Below are 22,367 nucleotides of genomic sequence, written 5' to 3' on the forward strand. Positions count from 1 at the left end.
ATGCTTAAGTACTTTTGATGGAAAGCCCTAAATTGCAGGATAACTTTAAAATCCTCTTTCTGTAGCTTATAGGAATTCTGTAGGCAGTAAATTTTTATATATCACATATGTCTTTTTGTAGGAATGTTCTGTTTCATGATAGAACACACTCTTTAATATGCTACTGCAATGAATTACTGTTGCCTATGTTCATCCTGACATAATTAGTTCATTCAATAATTAGTCAGTTCTCCATTTTTAAGCCTTTTATTTTTGTCCTGAGGATTTTTCTCTTTTTCCCTCTGGTAAGTCATAGACTCTAACATATTAAGTACATTAATATTGATTAGTTGTTTTTAATATTGTAGCTTTATAAGAAACTGATGTACTCAAATTTTTATAAAAGAACTTACTTTTTAAATCCATGTAGCCTCTGATTTGAATGCCAAACAGATTTGATGATATTTTGGGGCGGGGGATTCTGTTTGAAGTTTGATCTTGTAAACACCATACTTGAATGCCATCTGAATTAAGACCAGAACAATATTCAAGACATAAATGTACACAGAATCAGCATATGGTTCTATATTCACAAGTTGTGAAGCCTCCTTGTTTTTACACCCACCAGTGCATGGCCATTTACAGAGCATTTGTTACCCCTACATTTTCATTTGTCTAAAGAGCTCTTTCTTTGTATCTAATTCTCACGTATTTACACATTTGTCTTCCCAGTCAGATGGTGAATTTCCTGAGCAGTGTAAACTTTATTTTTATAGGTGTATATAAGTAAATAAAATAAGTGCCGTCATCTGCACAGAGTGAGTGTTCATCACAGTTGCAGTCCTCTGGATATGCCAAGTGAATTTCCTCGCTACAGCCCCTTTAGCCAACATGCCTCACTTCAAGGAGAGCTTCATTCTTATCTTGCACTGTCTTGTCTTTTCAGACACGAAAATTTGACTTTCTATTACCATCCGACTATTTTTAGTATAATATTACTTGACACTTTTAAAAAAGATAATCCCGAGTGTAAAGCAAAGGGAAAAGTGGGTCTAATCGAATCAAATTAAATTGAATTCAATAAGACATTGTTAAAAAAATGCCTCCAAATTTCACAGTATTTTATGGTGCATGAGTGAAGATTCAAATCAAGAAAATAAAAACCTTGATTTGGAGATATTTATGACATCTTTGGAATTATTAAACAAATATGGAGAGTATTTTCTCTTAAAGAGATTTGTCTTTACGCATTTTTTTCTTTTTTTCTATTACTATCTAAGTGTAAATTTTCAGTTTCTAGATGAAAGTTACTGGATTATAAGGCAGTGGTTCTTAAATTTCAACAGGCATCATCATTCCTTATCGATCTTCTTGAATCTTACAGGATCCTCACCCTAAATTTTCTGATTGAGTAGGCTTAAAATAGAGCCTGAGAATATGCCTTTTAGCATTGTGTTAAATGTGTGAGTGATACTGATGTTCCTCTTTGGAGACTACGTTGTCATAGAGAATGTAAAATGAAAAATATCAGTAATCCACATAGAAAGCCTGTCTCTAATATACGTTTTCTCATATGTTTAATGAGGATAAAAATGCTTGTTTCAAAGTACTGTTGGCAAAAATCCTACACAAACCAATACATAAACTGTTTTCCAGTACATGGAATCTCTAAGAACATTTTGGACATTATTATCATTTCTATTATTATTATAGTCAGCAAATCATGACTGATGAGCTCTACCAATCCCCACAATAAAACTGCAAACATAAACAAACAAAACAAAAATAGTCCCTCAAGGTACTCACATTGGGGGATAGACATATAATTATAAGATCTACCAGGCACACATATATGAACTGGCTACAGTTATTGTACAACAGAAGCAGAGACCAGGCCTACTTTGTGGGAAAAGTGAAGGCTCAACTGTTCTTTGATAAAAGTGAATATTACATTTTATTGACTTTACTGAGTTTACTGGGCTAGGAGTAAAAGAAGTAGCAGGACAATCTCAAGAAAAATAATCCATGTATCTATGCAGGTTACAAGCATGCAATTGAAGTAACTGAAATTTAAGTGTGATATAAGCATGAAAGGTAAACAAGGAGGCAGGAGAGTCCAGATAGGTCACGGATCTTTTATTACAGATTAAGTTTGGAATATATTCTGTAGGCAATGGAGAGACATTTTTTTGTCTATAAGCTTTAAACTGTAGAATATAATGATCATAATTCCATCTAACTCTGTTTTTTTTCCTCCCTCCATGAGCTACTCAGACACTCCTTTGGTGCCACTGGGCAGCTCTGCATCCAAAACCACAGGTGTTACTCACTGAAGTCTTTAATCTTCTGGGTAGCAAGGAAGTCTGAATATTTGCCATTTAGTGTCAAAAAAGATGTGCAGTGCCTTCCTAAATCTTTTGGCTCCCTGAGAGCTGACAGTTACATTAAAAATTTCATTCCATGTATAAGTTTGATAATTTGTAGTTTGAGTGTTTCTTATTGCAAAATTTTGAGATTTTCTTTTTCAGCTAAGTTTAACTTTAATGGGTTAGGCAGAATTCTATAACCCTCAATGACCTACACCCTAATGTAAACCTTTCACTTTGAGAGTAGGAGGGAATTGTGACTATGAAGTGACATGACTTGTCACGTCATAATCAACATAACTTGATTATGTTACCTTATATGGCAAAAGCGGTCTTGCAGATATAACTATGGTTCCCTTCCAACAAAGGAAGGTTATGAAAAGTGGGTTGACATAACGAAGTAAGGTCTTCAGAAAAGAGTAAAGAGTCAGAAAGACATTCTTCTCTTGACCTGGAAGAAAACAAACAGCTATTAGAAAGACATTCTTCTCTTGACCTGAAAGAAAAAAATAAAATAAAATAAAATAAAACAGCTATTTTGAACTGTTTGTGGGAGTCATGTGGCAGTAACTGTTGGTGAACTCTTCAGAGCTGAAAGCCTTCCATGAGTGAATAGGGAAATGAAAAGGCTAACAACCAGTAAATTTGAGGAGGACAATAAAACTTAAATGGGAATCGTACCCCCATCCAACACTTTGATTTAGTACAGTGACATTGAGTGCAGGACCAAACTAAGCCCTGGATTCCCAAACTACAGAAACCATAACATAAAAAAATATGTGTTGCTTTAATTGACTAAGCTAGTTGAGATCTAGAAAAGACAGAGTAATTTTTCATATTTATATATCTTTCAGAGATTGGGCTTGGATATATATTCTTAAAGAAAGACCCAGAACTTCAGCTTAGAGAAAAATCTGAGGTTTGGAAGAGTGGGTTAAGAGACATTTCAAGCACAAAGCTAATAAGGTCTGAACCATTGCAATTATTTTACCAAGGCATTTATCTGAAAGAGAAGATAAATGGCAGGTGAACTAGGGGAATGATCCTGAGAGATGGACCAAAACTAGGGACAAACACTATACAATTCAGGTCGCTGGATAATGAAATATACTCATTGAAAATAAGAAAGGCATGAAGATAAAATAGTTCAGACAGAAATAATGTTTATTTGTTAAAATATTTAGATTGAATTATTTATGTAGAATGTAAAAAGTCATGTTAATAAGCTTTTGTATTTAGGTGACTTATAATCAGGAAAGAGATTTGGATCATAGCAAAGTATACCTATGGTGAGGGAAATTTTAAGATTTAACCTTTTACAATAGTTATTTCTCTTCATATGTGCAGCATATTTAAAACAGAACTTCTCTCAGTATGTTATCCCTATCCTGGTAATTATGCCATCTAATAATGTGCATATCCATCAAAGCCCGAGTTCCTTGGCAAGTCCTTGAAATTTATCAACTCCCAACAGCATTGCCATTAGTCTGCAGATGTTATTTATTTTATTACCTACCATGTGTTTCAAAATGTTTGGCCATTAAACTTGAGTTGACTTTAGCTGTGTTTCCCTGTATGAAGAGGTTTTTTTTTTTTCATATATTTTAATGTCAATCAAAGATAGTGCATCTGCTAATTTCCTAGTGGGCTAAATATAGCATAATTTTACTGTAAGCTACTTAGTAAATAACTTGTCAGCAGTTGGCAAGATATGAGTGAACTTCTTAAGGCTGTGTTTCTCAAAAGGTGGCTCTTAGACCACTTGGATTACAATCACCACAGATAGTAGTTTTTTTTTTTTTTTTTTTTTTTTTTTAAAGGAGATTCCTAGTCTCAAAGAAGACATACTACATCAGAATTCCTGGATGTCAGGATTAAAAAACTTAATATTTCTCAAATACATCAGTTGATTCAAAAGCCACAGGATTAGAGACTAGTCAATAGGTATTCAGAAGTGAAGGAGGAGACCGGGAAGACCAACAGTTAGAAAATGGCTCTTAATATGCTATGTACCTTAGGAGTCTATTCTAGAGGGATGTTATCTAAAATTGAATCAATACATACTTTAGTATTTTAATGTTTCTGAAAATTATGCTTTTACAAAGCTCTTAGCAATATTCATTGGCCATATAATTATTTTTGCTTTTTTTTTGTATTCTTTTCTTCAATTGAACTTATGTGGGTTTGACTTTGATATGAGTAGATTATCTATTTGACTTCTGCATTTTATGTTGCAAAACTAGTTTTAGCTCAATGACTCATTTAACATCAGTCATATAAACCTTCATTTGAAGTGAATTAAATAGTAACATAAATTAGGGATTATAAATTCTTTGAAGATAAATATAAAAGAAAATAAGGACAGATTTGTACCGTTTGAGTTTAGTCCTTGCATTACATAAGAACTAATTGAAAACATTATTTAAACTTAAAGAATATAGCATACATTTATTAATTTATATATATATTTTAATACTTACCTATTTTAAAATGTCCTTGCTGTGTAAGTCAAGACAATGCTGGACACAGTATCAAGTGAGAAAAAGTAACAACATCAGTAATAGCTATACATAAGATATATGTATGTCTGTACTTGAGTGTGTGCTTGTGAGAAAATGCATGTACAGAAATTGGAGTTTTCTGAATGCTGTTAAACGTATTATGTAAAGATTCTAGAGGCAACACTGTAAGATGCATAAGTTGTCCTATGAAAGAGGAAAGAGATGCAACAATTGCTTCCTGTAGGTATCAGTGGTTGATCATATGGTATGTACTTTTATTTTTCTAGTTTATTTCTCTTCACATAAATATTTTGAATTCACCATCAATTATATGAGTAAATATACTACAATTAGTTTGTCTTTTCCTTTTGATAGAATTTGGGTTGTTAACAATTTGGAATGATTGTACTAAAGGTTTCATGATCATTATCATCTAAGTCTTTCTATGCCCATATGCTTTCATTTCTCTTTGCTAAGTGCTTAGATGAGGACTAGTTGGATCATGTGATAAACATATATTTACTTAAAAATAAAAGTTGCCCAAGTTTTTTGGAAAGTGGTTGTACTACTTCATGAAGTCCAGTTAACTATTTTTCGCCTTTATGAGTCATGCTTTTATATTGTTTACAAGAGATTTTCATTTAATCCAAGGTCAGAAAGATTACTCCAATAAATTGTAAAATTAAGATTTAGGTTTAATCTATTTCAAATTAATTTTTGTACATCAAATGCCTTTGTAGTTTCCGTCAGACTTGTTGGTTCTGGGTCTGCTCCAAATGGTTGATCTATCTCCTTATTATATGTGACACTTTCCTGCTACTTTGAACGAGTTGTAGTTTTAGGCTTGGATCTAGATATTGTGAGTTTTACCTTTTTTTGCTGAATATTTTCATATTTCCATAAGTATTCTTAAGCATTACTCTTGGTAAGTTACTTAAAAAGATTTTATTCCTTTCAGAGATTCTTTTAAATTTCTTAGTTGAGATCGGAGCAGTCTTTTTTCTATGAATTAATTTTAGTCATCACTAATGACTAAATTATGAGTATTTTTAATCTGATTGGTAGCAACAGGCACCATTCCAGCACTGGATGAGCACCATCTACTATTTCTAATAATTCTTTCAGATGGTTCTTGTCCAAGCCTCAGTTTTCCTATTCAGATACCTTAATTAGTCCTTAATTTGCTGAATAGAGGAGGAGCTCTGATGATATCTGCCATTATCTCTCTTGAACTCTCCTCTTTGATACTCTGCCCTTCAAAGGTGATTTGGCCTTCTCAGATATACAGATGTACAGATCCATCTCCTTAATTCAGAGAGTCTGCCAAGTTCAATATTGGGTCCCCATGCATGGACCACATCCTCAAGGCATTAAACATAGGTATTTTTAGGGTTCAGTTAATTTGTTTTCCATCTCTCAGATATCACTGTCCATTATTAAGTTTTTTTTTTTTTTCAAGTGAAAGGTAATCTTATTGTTACTGCATCTAGGCTGGAAACAGATGTCCTTGTCTCTATTTTTGAAATGTAGAGGAATAATTCATTTGTTATGATGGTATGGCACTTCAATTTTGTCTGCTTGTTTGTTTTAAAGTTGTATAATCAATTTAAGAGAATAAAATGAATGAGAGTGAAATGTGTCTATATACATTTTGATGGACTACTCTAGATTAAAAATTATATTGAAGATTAGGCATCCCTTTATATAATCAAAGGGATTCAGTGCTTTTATGGGTTCTTATACCTTGTGAGAAGAAAAAAGGAAAGTCCCAGCATATATATATATATATATATATATATATATATATATATATATATAATAGGATGCATAAATTCATATTTTTAACTGGATTTCACTTATCAATTTTGACAAAAGGAGTGTTTTTAAACTTTATTTTAAATTCCTGTTTTTAACCAATGCTTTTATTTTAAAGGTTAAAGAAAGTGCATGCCTCAATTATATAGGACTTACTAATCTATGTCATACTGAGATTATACTCACATAAATATTCAGATACGTTAGATTCTTAGTGCTCATCTTCTGATAGTGGAATTTAATTGTTATTCAGATTTTCATCAGGTCATTTCCAAAAGATCTTTTATGGCTTCTTCATGTTCTAAGAAAGTTGAACTTTTGATATTTCATGGAATTCTGCTTCATGATTTTTGTGGAATATGGAGAGAGAGATTCAATGTTCATCTCTCCTTTGGCTAATGACCTTTTGAACTTAGAAGACATTAAAAAACATTTCTCAGTTTTTAATTTCCACAAAGATCATAAAACCCTGAAATAAATTTTAATGTGTATTATATTTTCCAGATGACATTTTAAAATATCTAAATCATAGCATTAAAAATGATTCTTCAATTATTTTATCAACAAAAGGTGTTAGATTCAAATAGATCTTCATGTTATTATGGTCTACTTGTCATTTTATTATAGCAGTATCTGAGTATGTTGGTAGACTTTCTTATGTTTGCATTGATAATGATGAATTGATGGGGATTGTTTATTGACATTAAATACTAATGTAGCTTAGAGTTAGATCATAAATTTCTCTATGACTATTAAAATGCATTCTTTGTATACTGTTGTATTTATAGCTTGAAAGTACTCAAAACATAAAATCATCAACTTCCAAGAGAATGGCCTTCAGACTTTTTTTTTCTTTCTAACCCATAGCTTGTTAAAGGGTCCATTATTTGCATACTTTGATAATTGAGGCAAAACATGGGCTTAGCCATTTTTACTTATTGTTTTACAAATAACAACTTTATTGAGATATAATGCATGCAATCAAATTAAACTATGTTTACAGTTCAATGTGTACAGTTCAATAGTTTTTAGTAAAATAAAGTAAAATAATTCTATCTATGCAATTTCAGAGTTTCCTTTTGCTTTTCATTTTACAATTTCTCTCTCTTTATCAATGTTCATAACTTGGTAAGTCATGGTCATTACATCTTTTTTTACTTCTTTGAGCATGGTTTCCTTTAGTACTTTGAACAAATTTATAATGGATCATTTGCAGTTTTGTCTTAAGTCCTTCAGTTGAGTCTTTTCATCAGTCGTTTCTGAGGCCTCTTTTTTTCTCCCTTGAAAGGGGGTCACATTTTTGTGATACTTTGTATGCGTCATGATTTTTCCAGGAAATACAACATTTTAAAAAATATAATAATTCTGAATAGTGATCTTGCCCTAAACTTTGTTATTTGCTCACTTATTTCCTTACTGATTTGGATGGTGTCAGTTAGCTCTCACAGCCTTTGGCAGGGGCAGTGTTACCCTGGGGCAACAGCAGTTCTAGCAGGACTTCTGTTGATGCTAACTTTGCCTGATTTTTCTGTTAATCTCTCTTAATATTACACCCAGTGTATTTTCCCTTCATTATTTGTGAGTTGCTTGTTCTGTTGTTTTTGACAATGCCATGTGTACATATTGTTCCTTAGCCTGGTTGATTTAAATTCATGACCCTTTGTTACTAGGTGGTTTTTTTTTTTTTTTGTTTGTTTGTTTGTTTGTTTGTTTGTTTGTTTTTGAAGATATATTTGAGATTTTTGTTGACTATGGAAAGGCCCATCTTTACTCATTCTTCATTTCACTTTCTCTGATAAACCAGCTTATAAGTTTAGCTTTGTTAGACTCATGTAACTTCTGGTTTCTTCTTACTTGATTTAGAGCAAAGTCTCCATTATTTTCAAAAGAGATTTTGTTCCAAAGTTCTTTCCTTCAAAGCTTCTAAATACTGTCTTGCTGTGTATGGCCTGACTCTCCTCTGAGCAAAGCCTCTGTATGGCTTTTCTTGAATTTGGGACTTGGCCTGAGTCTACAGTGTGACACCTCTGCTTGTAAGTAAGCATGGAACTAGAGGGGTGATGGTAGACTCTGGTTCTTTGGCCTGCTTCTTCTGGTTTAAAAAACACTATTCTTTCTATGAATGAGCTAAAATAAAAAACGTTGAGCCCCTTTGTTCTTACTGTATGAGTGAGAACCAGGTAGGCAAGAGAACCCAAGCCACTTAGCCACCTGGAGTTTAATTCCTACAACTAAAAGCAGGAATGAGCTGAATAAGAGATGCTCACAGGTTTTTTCCTCCTGGGAAAAAATATTGCATCCCTTGATGGAGTGGAGATGTCAGTTCAGTCTTCTTGGCCACATCATATCCAGGCAAGTTCCCCTCATGCTGAGTTGGGGAGGATGTGGAAGCAGGGAGCAAATCATGACTCAGGTGCCCCAAATTTCACCCGTTCTTACTGAGATTTAACAGATTTTATTGAATGATTTTTCTTCATTTGTATGAGTACAATTTCCACAGACATAAATGTGTGTGTGTTTGTGTGTAAATAATTTTCACCAGTATTAGTTGGTTTCTTGGAGAGAAGATTTGTTGATGTTCTGAAGGTCACCTCTGTATTATTTTTTCCTATTCATGTATTTTTTTTCAAGAAGAAGAGAAAAGGACTAAGAATTAGTAATAGAAAGAAAAAAAGAGAAATTTCAGTTTTTTTCTCAGTTATAAGAATTCATATATTATACTGAGCTTTGTGAGTATCCCAGTGGATAATTGCTATTTAGAAGTGATATTTTGCTGAGGAAACAAGGCCTGTTAAAAAAGAATTGACAAAACTCTATTAGCACATGGTTCAGACAGACATTGTAGTATAGTCTGAAAGGTAGTTTTTCAGAAACATAGTCAATAATCACTCAATAAATGATTCGGTTTTAAAATAGGTACATGAGGGGCAGGTTGTTTAATTTCACATGTGCTTAAAGCTATAAAACTCTATAAAATAAATTGGTAACTAGAGAATTGTAATACTTTAAAAGATTTCCATTTAGCTACTGCTTACAGACTTCACAGATATTTTTATTTTCTTAAAAATTATTTTAATGGAGAACTTTAAATTTTTTTCTATCCTCTTTTATCATTTTTTGGGTTTGCAATAAAGTATTGTTTTTAGTATAGTAGAGGAAAAAAAAAACATACTCTGATGTAAACAAATATAGTTGTTACCCTACAACATCAGGCTTAGAATCAGGTAATATTTTTTTTTTATATTTTCCAATCAAATGGTGTACCCTTTTTGATTCAGCCTAAGAAAAATTGTATAAAATATTTTCTTGAAAGAGGTTGCCAGTGAAAATTGACTTTTCATGAGAAGCTCTTGGTCAGTTGTCCTGAGGTAATTCATTCAGGCCACTATAAAGTGAAATGAGGTTATTGTCAGTGAAAGGAGCATGAGGGAACCTATTACAACCATAAAGTTTATTCCTTGGCTATAGAGAATTCACTGATTGACCAGCTTTATCATGATTCAGTTCCTTTCTCTCTTGGTTTCAATGCAACCAGCTAATGGTTTTTTCTTCTATGTTGCCCATCATATTTTTAACCCATATATCACGCTCTATCATTAGACTGGCTAAACTATGATATTTACAGAACCCACTGTGGGATATATCTGTTTGTACATGTATGTACACAAATATGTGTTTTTAGCTTTTGTTCCTTTTAATTCTTCAAGTTCTATAACACATTAAAGCCTATTGTGATGGAGAATCTGCATCAAACTATTAGTTACATTGTTTACGTTTGGGGATAAGGTTTCATGCTTACAACCTGGATATCAAACATCCTTGGGTTAAATATCTCTGTAGGGTACATCATGCCTGATTAGAGTAACACATTATAGAACATGACAAGCATTCAGCAAGGAATGCCTGGAAAGTAAATTATCTGGGAGAGAACTTTATCATGGATTAAAATACAGAGTACAGACAGAACAGAGGACTAAAACCTTATTTTCATGTTTACATCGAACTTTTAGCATTTATGATTGTCATTCTGTTAATTACAAAAGATTAAGGAGTCCCTAATAAAATATTGTGATCTAGAACTAGACTTGCAAAAGACTGCTAGTTCTTCACATCCCCATCTCTTTTGGAGGTTTTATATTTATGAACAATTGCTCGAGTGAAAACTGAGTATGAAGTACCCAGTGTAAGTTTTACAAATCATGCAGGATGTAACCTCACAAATTATAACAAGCTGTTTAAGTCAAAAAGAGGAAGGACTGGTTAAAACTGACAAATGTTGTTTTAAGCACATTGAATATTAGAGCAGAAATAATAAGTAATATTTACATTTCTGCAGGTCATTAAAATGTTAACAACAACAACAAAGTATTATCCTGAGGACAAGCTAATCTATTTCCTTGCTTATTACAATAAATTATGAATTGATCACCTGAATAACCATTTTTTTCCTCTCTATATAATAGTCTATCTCACATAATCTTTTGGAAGGGATTTCTTTTATTATTATTATTATTAGTTGTTCAAAACATTACAAGTGGATTATGAGCTCCCATTTTTACCTCATATACAGATTGCAGAATCACATTGGTTACACATCCACATTTTTACATATTGCCATACTAGTGTATGTTGTATTCTGCTGCCCTTCCTATCCTCTACTATCCCCCCTCTCCTCCCCTCCCCTCCCATGGAAGGGATTTCTGACATGGCAAGAATAAAAGAACAGACCCGATATTGTTAGTACTTAAAATATTATCTTCCTTGGTATTTTCACATCGGCCACTGATCCACATCCCCATTCCTATTTTATACTTTATTTAGAGACAGTTGAGTTGTTTAGTGCCTCACTGTTGCTGAGCCTGCCTTTGAATTTGCTATCCTCCTGTCTTAGCCTCCTGAGCCACTGGGATTACAGATATGTGCCACCATGCCTGGCTTTTAATGTAATAATTTTTAAAGGAGTTAAGTATCTTCTTTATTAGATGGATTCCTCGACTGGGCAACCTAACTCTTAGTATTTTTTTTAAACAAGAAAGTAAATAAGGGATTAAGAATACATAAATACAGAATTTATCAATCACTTGACAAAAAATGATCTAAAATATAAACTCAGTAATTTTAAATGGTGACTCTACTCCTTATAGATTATAAGAATGTGATACACAATCCTTGGTATCCTTTTGGGGCACTAAACCTTAATAGTTATTCAGATGTTGCCTCTATACCACTGAATAGTGATTAAATTTGGTTTAAAAGTTTTGAGGAAGAGTGACTCTATAACTTGTTTTATTCTCAAAGGATTTGAACATGTACAAAAACAAATAGATTGACTAACATAAAAAAAGTAATGGTATTAAAAATGAAACAAAACCCAGTTAGTGTAGAACAATTGAATGAAATCTAAAGTGAGATTAGTAGCATATTACTTTTAGAAGTATTTTCACATTTATCAATAGTGAAATACAAACTTTTATTTTTATTTAACTACTACAAAGAAAGAGATATGAGCAGTACCTATCATGCTCACAATCCAGTTGTACAAGTGGTTTAACATTTTCTGTTGCTGAGAGGAGAGAGTGTTTCTCTGAGTCCATGTGCCTAAACAACGTTTTAATATTGAATGCAGTAATCATCAGAATACCTACAAGAAAATTCTTACAGTTGGTTCTTCTACCACTTCTCATCACAGACCTGTGAGAGAGCATGTGAGAGAAATTTGATAAAAAAGTAAAATTCTAACTTTCTACTCATCTGTTTGAATTAAAAAGGTACTTTGGGAAGATTTAGATAAATGAAAAAAAGTCCCCCTTAATCAGTACTCCATCAATCTTACTTTTTTCTTCTCTAACCTTTTGAGATCTATGAAGAAGAGCTGAGTTTCATTAATATTCCTTGTACAATGGAAAAGTTACTTTGTGTTGCCAGTATTTTTTGGGCCATCCCTTTCAGACTTAGTTAAAACCACGTTTAAGACTGGCACTCCCTTGTTAAAACTGGATATGATAAGGAGGATTAAAAAAAAAAAAAAAAAACAATCTTTCAACCTTTCGGGTAGAAGATGTATGAAGGAGTGCTCACAGGTGAGAATAGGATTTGTTTTGAGGTCTTTTCCAGTACACAGATGAAAATGGACATTAGACTTTAGTTGGCTTCCTGGCTGCTCTGTGCTGAACAGCTTCCCTCTGCTACGCCCTTCCACCATAATGCTCTGCTTCACTTGGGACCAGAGCAAAGGAGTAGGCCAACCATGGACTGAGACATCTGGAAACTTTTAGTGCTGATTAATTAGAATTGGGCTTCATTGGCTGAGTACTCATATGGTCCCTCTGAATAGCCAGGCTTCTCAGAGTCCTTTGTGTTTCCTTCTTGATTTGTGCTTTGGAAACCCAACTTCTTAGCCTGGGCTTTGAATTCGTATCTGTAGAGAATAAAAATAACCTATGGTTTACACTGATTTGATTATAACCTTGATGATTAAGTAAGCAAAGATTTTTCATTTAGGAAAGACACATCCCCTTTTCAACATGCTTAACTTCCAGAAACCTGAAACAACCTGATTTTTGCCACCAACTTTCAACAGATGTTTCAACTGGATTTCCAGAAATAACAGTCATGAGAGTTGTTAGAAGTATATTTTTATGTCCTGATTCACCTTCTCAGGAGGTTTATGAGTGCTTCTGTGTAGTTTAACAATGAATATTTATCTTCAACATAAAGGGATCTGACAAATTTGGACTTTTTCAGAGTTCTGGCTCCCTGGAAGTTGTAACACTTAAGAAATCCTTTGCACCTCTTTGTGTTTTAGGAGCAGCTGACCCTAAGTACAAGTATACTAAGACTGTCCCATCTCTTATCCTTCCTCATAATACCCCAAACTACAGGATATTTCCCTTATTTACTTGCTTATATAAATTCCTAAATCCCCCTTCCTTTTCTTTGAGATGTTCCTCATTAATTAACACTCTCCTTATTGCAATAGCCTGAATAAAATAATACCTTTGGGCACAGTGGCACACACCTGTAATCCCAGCTACTAGAGAGACAGAGGAAGGAGTATCACAAGTTTGAGGCCAGCCTGGGTAACTTCATGAGACCAAATAACAAAAAAAGGGCTGAGGATTAGCCCTTGTGTTTCACTATTGATAAATTTGAAAATACTTCTAACACAGAGCTCTTCTAGCATGCATGAGGCCCTGAGTTTGATCCCCAGGACTGACCCCCAAAATAATAATAAAGAAATAAATTTTAAAATGAAAAAGAAAAAGAAAGTGATTGTTAATGTTCTACTGTGTAACATGTGACCTCACTATGTTTTATATGGGGAATGTTTAAAGCAAATATAAAATGAAAAATTTTGCTTAAACATTTTTTTAGAACTTTTATAAAATAGCACTTTAAGCTGAAAAGTAAGAACTGATATTTCCTCTAAGACAAATAGGTTTCAAAATATGCTCTAAGTTACTGAATATGTAATTCACATAAAGTTACTTTTATATCCAGAAAAAATAGGGATTTGGTCATCTTGTTAAAATAATATAGTTATTTGTAGGAAATTTAATCTATGGAATGTCTGTTAAGCAGTGAATAAACATGCCTGGTCCTCTAATAAGGTCATATCTATCATTCGACAAAAAGATTGAGTTTCCATTCTCAGTGACAAGAGGGCATCATACAGCTTACTGATGAGGGCCTCAGATAATATTTATAGCAGTGATGTGGATTCAGAATAAGTTCCTTGATTTCTCCCACTGAAATTATCATGTAATTCATCATTAACCACTAACTTCTACAATCCTTGCCTCTGAAATTAGGAAGAATTGCTTTTATGAACCATGACATTATAATAATAAAATTCAATTGCTAAATAAGCTTCCTGGGGTTAATACAGAGACCCTATGTTTTGATCCTGGACAAAGAATTCAAGGCCCAAATGGGAGGTGCCATCTGATATCCTACATCATTCCTAAGCATTATATCCAAAAGCAAGTGCAGTTCTTTCAGTGTGAAGAGGCTGTGTCTAAGTCTGCCTTGTTCCCAGTGTGACCTATTAACTTTGCAATGGATACAAAGAACTGGCCTGCTCTGCTTGCCTGGTTGACACAGAGGTCTACATCAAGATCCAGGCATACAGTCTGTCTTTAGAAAAGTAGACGCAGCTTCATTCAGGTCTTTCTAAATGGCATCAAAACCACAAAAGTGAAAAGAGCAAATGAATCAGAATAGTTTAGATTGTGCTTCTCAGGGTGTGTTCCAACCACTGTGGAGACAAGGCAACTTCCCTAGGTACTTCACTTAAGAGGATTTTATTTCTAAAACTCTAGTCTAAATGTTGTCAGAATGTAGATATAGAGGCAGGTGGCCCAGTAATCTAAATCTAAGAGAGATGGAAATGGTGATATCTCCTGAGATCTGACATTTTACGAAAAGATTTGAATGTCAACAAGACTAGATGATGAACTGCGCTTTGTTTCTCAGATAAACTAGCTCAGAACTTTTAAACTCATTTATTTTGAGGACTCAAGAAGTCTAACTCAGACATCAATCAGTAATTCTTTTCCACCTTAACTCTTGGTAAGACAAAAGATCTAAAACTCTGAATATAAGGAGAGTGCTATTCCACAGTTCAAGTTTCATAAAGAAAACAATATAAGATCTCATTGAATTTTTTTTTATTTTGATACTTTATTTTGATATTTTATTTTATTATAGTCATAAAAGTTTAAAAAATCCTTTTTGTTGAGAGGCATGCCTAAGGCATTTTCTCCTAGGCACATTTTAATTTTTTAAAATAATTTCTCATATGAACAAAATATACATAACAATATGAGAGAGGATTTGGTCATCAGTCAGTTTTAAAATTATCAACATTCAGTCAACAATTGCTTCATGTGTGATTACCTACACTCCACACAATTGCTTTTATTATCATATTCTCTGGGTTCTTCTTTTTCAGGCCAAATCTACCAACATTGAATTGAAATTATATTAACTGTAATATTTTGACAAATTGATAAACCAGGCTAACCCACACTCCTATTTGAATATGAGGATTTCCATATCCTCAGAAAATTCTGCCATATCTCCTCACAGCCAGTTGCCAACTACCATCCATAAAAGGGACTACACTTCTGACTATTTAAAACAAATTTATTTAAAAGAAGTTAACAAGGTCCACTGGAAGAAGATGTAAGATTGGCTTCAAGGATTATGAAGAAAAGATATTCTACAAATTCCTATTTATTTTTGGCCCTCAGTTTTGACTAGCCATTCCACCAACATATTATGACATATGTTACATAATGTATATTGTGGAAAACACAAAAGAAGAAGAAATATAAATATAATAAGTAGTAAAGGTAAAATGGAAGTTTTGGAAGACAGCCAATAAAAGAGAGAGAGAGAGAGAGAGAGAGAGAGAGAGAGAGAGAGAGAAATGGGAATAGTAAGTCTCAAAATGTCCTCTCTAGATTCAGCTATATTACTTATGTAAAGAATCCCTTATACACTTGCCCCTCAGAACATGGTCTGTGGGCCAGAGACTGAATCTCAAGCACAGCACTTGTACCAACTGAGTAAGAATTCACATTGTAACAAGATCTGATGTTGACTGGTATGCACATTTCATTTTGAACATATTATATGACATGCCAAAGGGAATGGAAACTCAAAAACATCTTATGTGAAATAAGAATACTCATGGAATCAGAAAATAGACCATTTAACATAAAGAAAACTTCTTTTGACTCTATTACTGTCTAACCCAACCAGGTATTTTGAAAAGATAGAAGGTAAAATGAAGATACATTTTAGGTACCATTTTTTCTCTGTTTGCTTGGGGAAGGAGGTCAGCATCAAATATGAAAGAAAATATCATGATTGCCTTATGTCGATGTTTTATCCTGATCATTTGTGGCTTCCATTAGCTGTCACACAGCCTATTAAAAGCAACAAATTAAACTTGTGTTTATTTTACTTAAATGATGCTCATTAAAATTTCATGTTGTATACAATTGCTATAAAATTTTATGTGTCCAATTAATATTACATTAAATGATACTTTTGTAATGGAACAACTAAAGGAAGCAGATGTTTGAATTCCTAAATGCAGGTGTTAAACAGCAGCAATACTTTAGAATAATTTCCATATATTGTATAATATTAAAAATGGTTTGTCAAGAGTTCTAAATTTTCTTTTTCTTTTTTTTAGAAAGATCACCCATGTTTATAGATACAAAGAATTAATATTGTTAAAATGGCCATAGTACAAAAAGTAATATACAGATTCAATGCAATCCCCATCAAAATACCAATATTTCACAGAAGTAGAAAAATAGTCCTAAAATTGATTTGAAAGAACAAAAGACCCATAATAGTCAAAGTAACTTTAAGCCAAAAAAATTTAAAAATGCTGGAGGTATCACAAATTATACTATAGAGCCATAGTAACAAATTATACTTCAAATTATACTATAGAGTCATAGTAACAAAAACTGCATAGTTCCAGCATAAAAACAGACACCTAGACAAATTGTACAGAATAGAAGACACAGAGACAAACCCATACCAACACAATCATCTGATCCTTTACAAAAGTGTCAAAAAGATCTAAATTTTCTTACTTTGACACTGCTCAGAGCTAGGAGCAAGTAAATATTGAGCATAGAATTATAGGAAAGAAAATGAAATGTAAAAGTGACACAGTTTTGTATAAATTTGTGAGACATGAAAACTCAAAGAATCTCCTAATTTTTAATATTAATAAAGAACTATAAATATATTTGCATTGTTTTTTATAATTTGATGTAAAGGAGGTCATTTTGCCTGAAATCTTTTGTAATTTACAAATGGAAAATCTCATTAAATTATTTAAGTATAAATGAATTGAGATATTATATTTTATGCTTATGAAAATGCTATATAAACCCTGTATAGCAAAAAAGACAGAATTGATATTTTTGTTTCTTTCCAATTTTCTGTTAGATTTCCTTCGTCTCCAAAATTATCTAAGATCTATAAAACTTTTTATGGTTAAAATATGTTATTTTTTTCCTAATGTGTGAACTGAATCATAATCATATATGTTTTCAAAACAAGATATGTATCATTTAACAGGATTTGTTTTTTTCTAGTATTTATGGTTTCCTTGCTTTTAAAAGTCAATCAGTAACTTTAAGTCATATTTCTCTGGAAAAGAGTAAAATGCAATTTTATATATATATATATATATATATATATATATATATATATACACACACACACACACACACACACAGACACAATTGATGAGTATATACTCATAAATACATCAAATTCAATGTTATTTTAAAAGTATTCAAAGAAAGAAAAATGGAGCAATTGAGTTGAGATTAGTTGATTGTTGTCACTAAAATATTTTGAAATATCTTTAGACATTTTTTAATCCACAGTAAAATAAAATATGTGCTGTATGTGAAGAACTAATTTCTAGAAAATATAATTGTTCATTTGATATTGGATGATGGGAAAAATGAAAAAAAATCATAAGAACTGAACACATTTTCTTCTCAATTCAAGATCTTGTTATAATCATTTCTTGACCTTAGTCTAGCATTTTGGTTTCTAAACTGTTGAAATTGCCCTCTTCATATCAGCTACTTCAGACTTGAGAAATTATAAATTAAGTAAAAATATTATTAAACCATTTATTCTCACAGAAGAAATAAAACCTTAGTGCACCATATCAGTAAGTGAATTCACATCTTGAGGAAAATATTCTCACTGGTACTGAAAAGGAATTCTCAGTCAAGGGAAGAACACTTTCTAGATCTCACTGCATCTATGTATTTAAATATTGAAAATGTTCAGATGACTGCTCCATCATTTCTTTGCCAAAGATCACGACTGTCTCATCTTAAGTTTTCTTGAGCAATTTTGTGTTTGCCTTATGTTGCTTATGTGAAAATCAGAGGGAAAATAGATTGTGCTTCAAAACCTAGCCAGATAGCCAGGAATTTGCTCTTCCCAACTGCGTTTGTGACTCAGAGAAAGTAAGAAAATATTTTAGTGAAACTTCTGAGAGAAAGGGGAGACTTCTTTTGTAAGTGACCTCCATTTTTCAAATGGACTACAAAAAGTATTTTTTAACTTACTCTAATATAGGTTAAACGTAACACCAAAGAAAGAACAATGCTGTGTGTGCCACCATTCTGTTCTATATTTGTACTTAAACCTTCCTGTTTGTTTTTAAGTAGTTACATATTTTTTAGCAAATTGAGATACTTTAAATACAAAACTAAGAATAATTGCTTTTTAAAATCCATACAGGCAAGAAGAGTTGTTTTCCATGTATTGAGTACGTAATGTGTTACACATTGAAAGATGTCACAAGATTTTTATACTCAGATTTTATTCACAGATGTAAAATATTTGAAAGAAGAGGATGCAAATCGCAAGACTTTCACTGTCAGTAGCACACTGGATTTCCGAGTGGACCGGAGTGATGATGGAGTGGCTGTAATCTGCAGAGTAGACCACGAATCCCTCAATGCCACCCCTCAGGTAGCCATGCAGGTGCTAGAAATCCACTGTAAGTAAAACTCTACTGCTCCCTTCTTTATCTCAGCAGCAAATCTCATCTGCATTTAAAATCATTTCAAAATTACCTGAAATTACAGCAAATGTGCAGCAAAATCTATGTTCATTATTAGTATTAATCACGTTCAAAGGGAAGTACTCCTGATCTGAGTGTCATTTTGACAATGAAGGAAAATAATGGAGATCTCATAAAGTTAATATTCCTAATTATGTTTAAAATTCAGGCATGATGTATGTGTATGCATGGTGGTGGGGGAGAAGTAGCGTGGCTATATTAAATCAATTTTGTAATAGGCAAACTTGGTTTCCTGGCTATGCTTTTTAAATTAAAGTAGTTTTAAACCCTTCCTATTAGGTATTCTAACTCTGTTTCAACATAGAGGCACATCATCATCATCATCATCATTGTTATTTACAATGAATAATAGTAATGTTAATTGTGTGACTCCAAGTTAGCAGTGCTAAATGCTCTCAGAGCATTAACTCTCACAGCCCAAAAAGCTGTGTGAGCTGTTACCTTGATTAGTCATAAGTTACACCTGAAGCCCAAAGAGTTTGGAGGGTGAGTCAGACAACTAGAGAATGGTAGACTTTTGATCATAGCAGTTTTAATATTAGCAATGTACTAAGGATATAGGAAATGGTTCATATGTATTTTACCAAAATAAAGCTGGAGGGACTGATATAAATAAGACAAAGTAGAAAATAGAAGACAGGAGTTCATATTTTCCAAATTGCATGATGAAGATTTTTCATTGCTTTTACTATCTGTGATAAAATTATAATATCCACTTAGAATTTGTCTGTCATACAATTACATTGAATCCAAAATTGCTGAAATCTAAATATTGGTTTTCTATCATGTCTCATTGCATTTTTTCTCATTTGTTTAATCAGCAAGAATTTATTGAGTGTCTATTATGTCATGATCATAGTTTTGGGCATTGCAGTTATAGACAGAACAAGAAAGAAGAACGATAAAACAAATTGAAATTGTCTCGTCAAAATCATCATCAACACTATCAACACAAAATACCCTATTTCTTTTATGCCATCCATTCTAGATATGAATGACAGAAAAACAATATAAATAAATACAACATATAGTGTATCATATAATGATAAGTACTATACAGGAAAAATAAACTAGTGGAGGTAATAAGGATATGGAAATGGAAGAAAAGTGAGTGACTGTGTGAGTGTGTGTGTGTGTGCGCACTGCAAGAAAAACTTCCTGAGTTGGGACTATGCTTAGTATTTTTATTTCGGAATAGCAAGGATGTTAGGTGCAGGACAGGCTGAGTAAGCTATCTGCAGGGCATGCCAAACAAAGTTAGCTGCAGGATGACCTGGCTTCTCTAGCCCTCGGTCTGGTTCTTTATCACATGTTTGCTTCAAGCCCAAACGCCCAAGCCCCCCGCTCAAGGCCGAACATTCAACCCCCTCCTCAAGGCCAAGCACTTAACTCCCTTGTGTGCCAACAAGGCAGCTTGCAAACCCAGAGACCCTATTAGATTTGGGCTATAAAAACTACTTCCTGCCAGGCCCCTCTCTCTTGCTCTCTCTCTCTCTCTCTCTCTCTCTCTTGCTCTCTTGCTCTGTCTCCTTTGCGCGTGTTCTCTCTCTCTCTCTCTCTCTCTCTCTCTCTCTCTCTCTCTCTCTCTCCTCTCTCTCTCTCTCTCTCTCTCTCTCTCTCTCTCTCTCTCTCTCTTCTCCTCTGTTGCACTACTGCATTAAAAATCTCTTGGTTGCTCTGAGTGTTGTGGTCACTTTCCTTTCAAAGGATACCAGTGTTACAACTTGAGAACGGCATAACATAAAGTAAGTATTAGGATAAAAGACTGGAGAAGTATCAAGGAGAAACTATTTCATTTAACTTTTGATTGAGAAAATGTTATCTAATTATAAATGTCCATTGCTTTCTAATTATTCTTATGTTATTAGCTATTTGAATTATTATAATTTAAAAAAAGAATTTGTATTGGATTAGTTCACTAAACGGTCTTCTCCTTCTCAAAGCAGATTCAGCAACAAGCACATTTTAGAACCCCAAATGGAGATTATCTCCAAAATTCAGCACATTAATTTATAGAGTGACCTTGGAGAATTACTGAAACTGCTTGAACTTTGATTATAAGTTAGACAATTAATTCCTATAACAAGACAACTTAAATCTAGTTTGTGGCATTTAATGGACTTAAGATAAATGTCAACTGCCTTCCCTATTTCTTCTTATTTCATCAAAAGTTCTTTTGAAATATAAAAAATTATGTTATTTGATATTTTGAGAACACCCAGATCATCAGTATAATAATTTTGAGCTTTTATACATATATATCAAACAAAGTGATTACAGGCTTATAATCGCTTATTTAACTGTAAATTTCAACATATGATAGAAGAAATATTAGAGATTAAATTATAAGAAGTTTTGAAGACTAATGGCATCCCCAGATTCTACCAATTCTCAGGCAAGTTTAGATTTATTAAGTTTTCTGTGGTGAAGAAGAAGACATGTCAGATGAATTATTGGGTGTAGGCAAGAAACGAGACTTGTTACAGGATTCAGGCTTGTGCTGGTTTTCATAAAATACTCTGAATTAAGTGCTGTCCAGATTAGGAACATTTTAGTGATGGGTGTATTTGTAATTTTACATGGAAAATGAATGGTAAAGCAGAAGAGGATTTGTAATTATGAAGATACACTAATTAATAGTGCTAATTTTTGTGGTTGTTGAGTGTCTTGATCTTTGTATTGTTTCATCATCAATTATGGGTTAGACTTGACATTATCTGTTTCCACCCACAGTCATAGTACCTTTATATGATTATTGTTTGTATGCTAGAGGATGGTTTATGCTTTTTGAGGTTTTTTTGGGGGGAGGAGTACTGGGGATTGAACTCAGTGGTGCTTGACCGCTGAACCATATCCCCAGCCCTACTTTGTGTTTGATTTTGAGACAGGGTCTTAATGAGTTGCTTAGCACCTCCCTGTGGCTGAGACTGGCTTTTAACTCTTAATCTTCCTGCCTCACTCAGCCTCCTGATCCACTGGGAATACAGGTATATGCCACCAGGCCTAGCATGTTGAGATTCTTTAAGCCTAGCTTAAAGGTGCCAAGTGTCTGCTACC

At 33.1% G+C, this 22,367-nt stretch overlaps 1 protein-coding gene across 1 annotated transcript in view; it reads left to right on the forward strand.

Annotated features, from left to right (window-relative positions):
• Cadm2 (cell adhesion molecule 2) overlaps window positions 1–22,367 on the forward strand; it is a 397,408-nt gene that overhangs the window by 228,991 nt on the left and 146,050 nt on the right. Inside the window, exon 6 of the mRNA XM_058574551.1 lies at window positions 19,056–19,226. Within this exon, the coding sequence (XP_058430534.1) occupies window positions 19,056–19,226 (171 nt within the window). The remainder of the gene's footprint in view (window positions 1–19,055; window positions 19,227–22,367) is intronic.

The sequence above is a fragment of the Marmota monax genome, unplaced genomic scaffold, assembly GCF_021218885.2.
Source record: "Marmota monax isolate L192 unplaced genomic scaffold, Marmota_monax_Labrador192_F-V1.1 WCK01_AAM20220418_F8-fsc00016, whole genome shotgun sequence".
NCBI lineage: Eukaryota > Metazoa > Chordata > Mammalia > Rodentia > Sciuridae > Marmota > Marmota monax.